Source organism: Egretta garzetta, unplaced genomic scaffold (assembly GCF_000687185.1).
Source record: "Egretta garzetta isolate BGI_Z169 unplaced genomic scaffold, ASM68718v1 scaffold122, whole genome shotgun sequence".
In the NCBI taxonomy this organism is placed as follows: Eukaryota; Metazoa; Chordata; class Aves; order Pelecaniformes; family Ardeidae; genus Egretta; species Egretta garzetta.
Window position 1 is genome coordinate 133,311 of NW_009258886.1, and position 9,708 is coordinate 143,018.

The 9,708-nt window shown below is 44.3% G+C and overlaps 1 protein-coding gene across 1 annotated transcript in view; it reads right to left on the reverse strand.

Moving 5' to 3' along the window:
- Positions 1–557: 557 nt before the first annotated feature.
- The window catches only part of UNC93A (unc-93 homolog A), an 18,754-nt gene continuing 9,603 nt past the window's right edge, over positions 558–9,708 (reverse strand). The window contains exons 5-8 of the mRNA XM_009633994.1: positions 9,208–9,425; positions 7,926–8,061; positions 5,950–6,081; positions 558–811 (exon numbers count right to left, since the gene is read on the reverse strand). Coding sequence (XP_009632289.1) covers positions 558–811; positions 5,950–6,081; positions 7,926–8,061; positions 9,208–9,425 — 740 coding nt within the window. The remainder of the gene's footprint in view (positions 812–5,949; positions 6,082–7,925; positions 8,062–9,207; positions 9,426–9,708) is intronic.

The window sequence follows — 9,708 nt, forward strand, 5'->3', positions numbered from 1 at the left end:
GCCCACCTAAGACAGGCTGGTGGGCTCAGCAGTTAGCAGGTTTTGTGGTGTTCAGGTATGAAGCGTAGATATAGCCAATTTATAACTTGGTGTTACTTACAGCAAGTGTTAAAGAATGCAGGATAAGAACAATATAAATCTTTATAATTAGTGGTTCCATGAAATGATGTGTGTTGTCTGCAGTCAGCTGAGCAACCCCAGTTGCTGTCGTGTTCTGATTTCGCATGTGGGCTTTTCAGGTTTGATTGTAAAGCTATGGTACTAGGTCTGACCCACAGATACAAAAATGTGAGGACTTTAAGAGTCTTGTTTACATTTATTAAGGCTTTATTAATTAAAAAAAGATAAAACAGTTTTTCATCTGTATGAAAGGGTGAAGTCAGATAATCTTCACTTACAAATCTGAGGTGTCAAAAGAGATTTTTACTTCTAAGGCATCAGTTGAAATCTGTTCCTTTACCCCTTTTCTGGAGACAGTAAGTGTTGGAACACCCTTGGAGACGTGCCTGTAGGAGCTGGCCAGTTTGCTATGCCTCCATCGTTCTGGCGTTGTTGGATTACGTGTGTGTTTCCTGGGTGAAGGGTACTACATTTTCAGTTTTTGTCACAGGGGGGCTCTTAGCTTTGAGGTATTCAACCACTCCATACATCACCATGGACAACACCAGCACGGACAATAAAATGTACAGTTTGATGTAGACTTGCAGTTTGGTGCTATAACCAAAGGCAATGACAAATCCAAGTGATTCCCAGAGACGGTAGTTGGCAAAGGCAGCCTCCTTGTGTTTCTCAAATAAAATGCCATAGAGTCCTAGAAGGAAGGAGAGACACGGCTTGGGAAGATTAAGTCTGAAACCATGTATTTTCTGCAAAGGGAATAAATAAACCACAATGGGGAAGATAGACCCTCCTTCATAAATGTCAGAGAAAGGAAAATACAAGCTTTGTCTTAAAACATTTTTGCAGTCATGGATTGTTATAAGTGAAATAACAGAGCAAAAATGACAAAATAGAGCATATCAGAGAAAAAGGGAAAGAAAATGGGAGGAAAGAAGAAAGGATGGGTTCTACTGAAGTGAGATGGCAGGAAGTTTATTTTTCAAATTATCAGCCACAAAAGGGCAGGTTCTTGCTCCAACAAGTGAGGAGGAAGAGGAGATGGCCAGGAATGGCCATTGACACTGTAGAATCTCCACGTGTAACTATTGGTGAGGTTATGCCAAGTCCTTATAGGCTTTCAAAGACCAGGTAGTTTTGTCTAGGGACATGGTCCTTAAGGACCAAGTTGCTCTTTCCGTGTGGGGTAGAAAGGATCAAAGAACCACAAGGACCTCCCTGCTGCCATCCCTCACCACTTCTGCGGGGAACCTGCATGGACCCTGCACGCATTGTCTACCTGTTGTTCAAACCATTTCTTTCAGCCACCTAAGAACATGCAGAGACCGTTCACATAAAATGCATGGGAAGCTCCCACTGAGTTCAGGCAGCTGCACACCCTCCGCTGGGAGTCAGGGGGGTTCCCCAGCCTTCAGTTCGGACTGGTTGGACACACAGGGAAGCCAGGAGAGCTTGCTTTCCCCAGGGTGCTGAGTTGGCATCAGCGGTGATAAAGAAGCAGGCATTTCCACTGACTCAGCTGTGGTGTGCAGGGAGGGAAGGGAAGGAATATCGTGAACCTTGACTCTTCTCATCCACTTCTGTATCTAACAATGCATCTGCTTGAAATATGCACATTCAGCCAAAAGGCACAGAGGACTACAAAGCCCTCTAGAAGTCTGGGTAGGCTCAACTAACCCTTCGGTTTTGTTAAGAAAGGGGAGACATCGTCTGCATGTAAAAATTCACTGCTTCCTGATGACTATAAGAGGATATTTACTGAATTATTCAATTTAGACATGACGGAAAACCTGGACAAGTGCATCACAAGATGTACTTAGTTCATCAAACTGCCTGAGTGTAGCGTAGTGTGAATTATTTGATAATCCTTCATAGTTTTGCCTAATAAATGAACAAGTACAAGTTGTTCGTGTAACTTTGCTGATATGCCCTGTGTTATCTTCTGAAAAGGGATTAGTGAGAAGAGTTTAATATAGGAAGGTTTCTGATGTGTTCTGGCTTTCAGGTGGTGCCCGTTTTCCCTTGCTATATGAAGCCTTCTTTTTTGATCAAAGCAATGGGAGAACTGAGTGGGAATCTAGCCCACGATTCAGCTATAGGAAGGGCTGACTTGGCAGGAAAGTTCTCATTTCCAGAATGCGTATGTGGTATTAAGTAGCAGTTACATAAGAGCAGAATGGTGGTTTTGCCTCAAACATAAACATTTGTCCTTATCACAAACACTGTTGAGTGCAGTGTGGCGCAAGTTGCCTGGCTGAAGGTTTAGCAGGACCTGCTGGGCTGGCTGAGTGGAGAGACTGCTAGCCCTGAATTCTTGCTGCTCACTTCGTGGGACGTTATCCTCCCTGTTTACCACTGCCCGTTTTCCCACTCCTTCCCTGGTACTGGTAGGAACAGGTATATAACAGGACTGCCGGAAATCATCTGAGTCCAGGTTTATAAACTTTACAGGCTGATTTGTATCCTTTCTAAAGATGCACATCAGCCTGGGAGGAGCTTTATTTTACTGTAGTCGCTCGTGCTCCACAACTGTTACGCCCCAAGTGCAGTTATTGCCAGGAGGGTAGTAAAGGCATCTGTGTTTAGATAGGAGAGGCACTACACACTCTGAAATGAACCAGCTTTCACTGGAAATAAATGAGAGTGTCCACACACGTACACAAACATGTTAGAAATCCTTTATAAGATGAAGTGACTCATCTACTGTGAGCCTATATATCCTCTAGGGGGAACTCCAGTATTAACTATCCACAGCACACCAAAGTAAGCCATCTTAGATTACCATAAAATGCCTTAAGTATGCGGCTCAATGCCCTTGTATTTATTCAGTGGTTAATCTGCTAAGGCCCAAGCAGCAGCCATGGGAGCTTGCCAAAGGAAGGACCACCAATCTCAGTACCCAATGCTGTTTTAGAGGTCTTATTTCACCTCATAGCCTTTGGCGCTGGGAATTTCTCATGTGATGTATATCTGTATAAACTGATGAAGGGGAGAAGAGATTTAGTCTTAAGTGGGCACGTCAAACTGAAGACCCTGTTCTGGGATGCAGCATTATGCAGTAATGTCACTGTATCTCTCTATTAAGGTTTCATGTCATCACTCAATGTTTCAGTGTGACAATGTGACAAAAAAACCTCTGTATAATTTTATAACTAACTGGGAGCTATGGATCAGCTGAAGAAGGTACAGACAAAAAAAAGATACTGTGCAAGCATAAGGAACATTCCCAGCTAACACAAACGTGAAGTTTTCACAAGTATCCTGCAGGAATCTGGGAATGGAAATGACCTGTTAAAGTGCTGTAATAGAGCTGAGTCTTGTCACAGCACTGCAGAGCTCACTCACCATCAAGCACAAAACTTGGTCCACCATCTGTGCCTCATCTGGTGGATGGGAACTGCAGCCACTTCCCAGCTTCCTCCTCTGACACTTAGGTCCTCTGTACTTACCCTTTTCCTAATGAGGGTGTCTCTTCATCAGGCATGCAGGGACCTAACTGAGGAGATACCTTTCTCAAAAGACATCTCAAATGTATACAAATGCCTGAAGAGGATGGAGCCAGTGTCTTTTCAGTGGTGTCCAATGACAGGATAAGGGGTAAGTGGCACAAACTGAAACACAGGAGGTTCCCTCTGAACACCAGGAAACACTTTTTTTACTGTGAGGGTGACTGAATACTGGCACAGGTTGCCCAGGGAGGGTGTGGAGTCTCCCTCCCTGGAGATATTCAAAAGCTGACTGGACATGGTCCTGGGTAACTGGCTATGGGTGGTCTTGCTTGAGCAATGGGGTTGGACTAGCTGACCTCCACAGGTCCCTTCCAGCCTCAACCCTTCTGTGATTCTGAAAGAAGCCAAGTGGCTGAGGGCAAAGCTTTCTGGAAAAGAGAGAAGCAGGGTAACGGGCAGGTCCTTTATCCCAGTGGGAGACTAAGATACGGTTCTCAGGAGTGTTGGGAAGGAGCCTAATGAACAGTCAGGAAGGCTGTGGCTGAAGAGGCAGGAAATGAATGAACAGCTTTACTTTCAGAGCAAAGCCTCGCTGATGTCCTTCCATTAACCTGGATAATGAGAGCACTGATTTAAAACTGTACCAAAGGCACAAGGCTGTGGGTTGGGATGGGAGAAGATGAGAGGGTGTCACTTGACATATGTGCTAGCTCTCTTCTAAAGGAGCTGGAGCTGCTGGAGGGGCAGAGAAGTCTGGCTGGTCACTTCCTTGTGTGTAGAGGCGGGGCTCTACACATGCTGGAAAGCAGACCGCTGTTAGTGCCAGACTGTGGTGTTTTCCCTTCGGCTCTCAAGGAAGAACATGATAATTTAACCAGCGGGTGAAGTCATCTAAGCTACTGAAGCAACCGAAGGGACCAGAGGTAGGGAGGCCAAGACATGACCTGATGTGGGCCCAGATGAGCTAGTTCTGTCACATGCATATTCCTAGGGCATCTGCCAAAAATGAATTTGAGAGAGAGGGAAACAATATTCATGAAATAAGAGGCAAAATATGGGAGCAGATGGGAGAGTGTGTAACTGTCTTACTGACACAGGCTATGGCACTGATTTAAAAAGGGTGTGACTGACAGTGACTAGCAGACTTGACTTCAAGTCATCACAGACTGTAGCTCTTTCTTGCCTTCTCTAGCACTTTAGAGTCTGTCTTCAGTCTCTATAAGAGAACTTCCTCTGGTTTTGATTGAGGGATAAGTTTAAATAATCCCTTACAGCAGTCGGTTTGTCCTATCAGCTCATTATCTGAACTGTCAGTACATAATAATTGCACTGTATCACAAAGCAGTTGAACATAAAACATTTTAAACCAACCGTAATGCATCAGATAAGAAGTCTAATGGTATACTTACAGTAACAGACTCAGATAATACTGTATGAAATGCGGCAAGTGTACAGCGATCTTTGCCCCCCGGTGCCCTCCTGACTCTGGCAATCAAAGACATGGGGACTTGCTGAGTTGGAGATTTCCTCTGGACCATCAGGCTTTAATAGCCCCCAAGAACATTTTCCCCTGAAGTGATGTAATTCCAGCTTAAAAGCCTTTACATTTTTGGCAATGAATTCCGTACTTTGATTATGCATCATGTGAAAAAAAGCATTTCTTTTGATTTCTGTAAAGCCTGCTGCCAATAACTTTATTTGGTGTCACTAGTTCTATTAAGAGAAACAGTGAGTTTCTAATCACCTTCTCCATACTATTCATGATCTTACTGGCTGCTCTCCTTACTTATCTCTTGTCCAGGCTAAAGTGCTCTAGTTTGTTAGTCTTCCTTCAAGTGGAAGTCTCCCATGACTTTGCTCCTTTTTATTGCCTTCTTATGCCCTTATCACATTTGATTATGATTTTTGAAATGGAGCAAATCAGAACTGCATGGATTTACTTGGTTGCATAATGTTGCTCTCTGTGGTTTTCTCCTTCAATTTTTTTTCTAATAACTCCTAACAGCCAACTTGCCGCTTCTTTTGTTGCTGAGCTGTGAGTTGATTTTTTATCCAGAGTGGTCTCCTTTATTGCAAAAGACAGACTAAATGTATCGTTCTTCTGAGTTTTCTAATTTTCTTTCACATACTTATACTGCTCCAGAATACTTATTCTGAATATCCATTATCATCTTCTACAGTGTTCTTCTCTCTTCATCTTGGAAAAATTTGTTTACTTACTCCCAACTTGTTCTTATTTCTTCTACTTGCCAAAGAGCTAACGCATTTCTTTTAGATGCTGTCTTAAACCTATTATCATTTTTATGCACACTTTGTTTTATAAATACAAGCATGAAGATTTTTATGTCTCAAGAGACTTCATTTCATTGTCACCAGGACTTACCATTAGTTTGTGTCTGCCAAATGGCATCCGATAGGCCCCAAAGAGCAGGGAATACAAAAAACACAGCAAGCTGCTTAGGGTGAGGTTTCCAGAGCAGGAGTGCTATTATACAGGCGGTGTTTGTAACTGCGGCTGTTGATTTGGATAGAAAGAAGAGAAATATAAATGCTATTACAAACAGGACAGGTAGTGGCAGATAACACCTTCAAATGTCTTCCCCCAACTAGAGCACAAGGCAATCTTAACATCTTTCTGGTTCATTGAGATTTGTGCTGACTGAGTTGGTATCACATGAAATCACAAGACACTGCAGTCCTTTGGCAGGCTTCAGTTCATACTGCTGAGCGGTGCCCTGAGCTGAGAGATCCTCGGGGCCACTACGGCTGTTAGCCCCGAGGACAAGAGCCGCCACTGAGTGGGAGAAGGGGCTGCTGAAAGACTTGCAGTCATCATGTGAGGCGTGTGGGAAGTTGGGAGGAAGCACCCTTCTGCTCTCCTTACCTAGTCCTTAAACTTAGGTTTCCTTTCAGGGCCAGAGGAGACAGTTAAGGATATCTAGAGGGTCTGGTGACTTTTCGTCTTGCTTTTTAAAAGCAGAGTGTAAATGAGTCAGTGATTCCCCCCACTTCAGTATGAAGACCTTAGTGGATACAGGGACACAAATGAAATATTTCTTGGTATTTTTCTGCTTCCATTACTCTGGTACTCATTGGAACAGTGTTCTCTGGAGAGGAGGATGTTCTTAAATACACAAAACTCTTCTCATGCCAACCTGAAAATTACTGACCCATACAGAGGCCCTCAAATTATTCTAGCCTGACACACCGGCCTATGATACTTTTCTTTTTCTCCCTATAGAGTAAGTAATGAAAAGGATACCAGGCCAACCTTTAAAAATTTTCCTGAAATTCCTAAACTGGTTGCTTAAATTCCAAGTTCACCATCCCCTGAGACTCAAATCAACAGTGTATCTCACAGGGTTCACAATTGCTTTCACGGCATAAAGGTGAGGAGGTTTCACCTCAATGGAGAATCCTTCTCAGGTATAGCGTAGGCTTCAATATCTGTGTTGTAAGATCATTTATCACTGGTTGCATTAGGGCTGTGAAGCATCAAAGCTGTAGGGCACTTTCTGAGTAGACAGTGCCCTCAAAAGCAGGGTGAACTACACCAGCAGCAAAGTGATGTAAGGCAATGACCTCAATACAGTGGTTAACTGTGCTGCCTCTCTTCTCAAGAATGAAGTTTGCCTCCAGATTGACTGGTTTTAATTGATAGCTGACAGCGAGCTCTACCTTTGCAGTGCATGCAAAGGGGATGTGCTGGTTTTGGCTGGGATAGAGTTAATTTTCTTCACAGTAGCTGGTATGGGGCTATGGTTTGGATTTGTGCTGAAAACAGGGCTGATAACACAGGGATGTTTTCATTACTGCTGAGCAGGGCTTACACAGAGTCAAGGCCTTTTCTGCTCCTCACCCCACCCCACCCCACCAGCAACTAGGCTGGCGGGGACACAAGAAGTTGGGAGGGGGCGCAGTGGGGACAGCTGACCCAAACTGACCAAAGGGGTACCCCAGAGCATATGACGTCATGCTCAGGATATAAAGCTGGGGGAAGGAGAAGGAAGGGTGGGGGACCTTTTGAGTGATGCCGTTTGTCTTCCCAAGTGACCATTACACGTGATGGAGCCTTGCTTTCCTGGGGATGGCTGAGCACCTGCCTGCCCATCGGAAGCAGTGAATGAATTCCTTGGTTTGCTTTGTGTGGCTTTTGCTTTACCTATTAAATTGTCTTTATCTCAATCTACAAATATTCTCACTTTTACTCTTCCAGTTCTCACCCTCATCCCACTGGGGTGGAGTGAGCAAGCGGATGGGTGGTGTTGATTTACCAGCTGGGGTTAAACCACGACGGGGGGAGCACTGTATTTGCTATATTACATGAGGTGATCGGTCCTTCAAATGGTCTTTACATACCTAATGCAAATAGAAGTTTTCTACCCGTGAACTGAGAGATCTTTCCAAAGAGCAGAGAGCAGAGGGAATTTACAGCTGAAAAGCAGATCATCACATAACCAACATAATGTATCCCCAGGGCACAGGTCACATATGTCTGGAAGAGAAGAGACAGTGGTGACACGTTTTCTCCAGTGAAAATATGCAGCTACAGTTCAAGGGTCTTAGCCTGAGTATTTGGTAAATAGCCAGCATGGATGAGATCAAAGGAGCACAGCTACAGAGTTTGCTGACAAGTCCCTGGCGTATTGACATAGTTGGCCTTCAGCAGCGATATTCCTAACCCAGTTCCCAGTCAGAGTGATGCCATGCAAACAGAGCAGTAAGAAGCAGGAGAAGAAACCAGAGCACTGCTTACTATGCAAATAAAACTCCTGGAAGTGGCATTAGGAATTTTCTGCCCTTCCCTTCATAGCCCAAGAGATGAAAAATGACAGTAGCCACTGTGGTCATTACAGAGCAGCTCCCAAAAAATGAAGAGGACCTCACCCATAACAGTGTACGGCAATGAAGATGGCCATGGAGTGAGTGCCCCTTTCAATCCATTCAAACACAGCAGCAAGTGCACTCTTCCGTCTGCTTATATACAAGGTTTGAAAACTTAAGTGTCAAATAAGCAGCTCAGGAAGTTTGCCCCCTTTCTTTGGAGGCTTTCTCAAGAAATGCCTGGCGAACACACCTGCTGTGGGTCTACATTTGTAGAGGAGCTGGAGGAGCAGAAGTGGTTTTGATCATTTCAGTCTGTCAGGGTTTGGAGCTGTTGCACTAGTGACCGGGAGGGCTTTTGGCCATCCATGTTGAGGGTTTGCCCTCTTACCGTAAAGGTTCTCAAAATAAAATATGTGGCAAATATGCTGACTTGCACTTACAGAAACTCTAGGGAAACCAGAAGGAAGGAAGATATAAAAGCTTTGCAGACTTCTGGCTTTTCTCCCAGCTTGTTATTTACAACAAGCTGAAGAGTTTGAACCTGTAGCTCTCTGCTGTGGCTTCCACTGGTGAGTTAAGCTCTCTACAGTGTTCTTTCTAAGGCTGTTCCAAGGGACATATTTACTGCTGGCCTCTCCTGTTTGAAGATGTCACTCAAAGTTCATTCAAGAAGAAATAAGCAGTAATTTAGCAAACCACAAATCACCACCGAAAACATCTTCATTTAACAAGTAAGTATAGATCAGATGCAACAGTAAGACACACAGGCACAAGAACCAATCAGACAGAAATAGATTTCCATTGTCATCCACACCTTTGTGTAGTCACCAGAAAGAAATCCCTGTTCAAACCCACTGTACATTGTCAGAGGGATTAGAAGACACTGTCTTTTATCTTTAAGGTGCTGGAAAGTTGCTAGGAACGTAGACCAAAAGGTTGGCGTCTCTAGTATTTCTTTCTCAGTCTCTGCTTGGTCAGATTTGATCTGGTCCAGAAATACAACAATCAGCAACACAGCTAGCACACCACTAGCTGCAAAAACAAAACAAAAAGTTCATGAAAAAATGAGGAATGCTGGAAGAATGATGGGAAGTTGCTTGCTGCTGTTATTGTTCTGACTTAGTGCTTAGCTCTCCGTGGGATGTTTTGGCAGAGGCCTCTGATTCCGCTGCAGTGTAAAGGCCATTTCTGTGTAAACAAGGCGGCCTGATCTACATCCACATCTCCTGCGTACAGCTGTGCACCTCGCAAATCCCCCCAGCTTAGCTGTGACTGGCCTGCTGTGAGAGCCGCCGGGCCAGCGGCACGGCCGCAG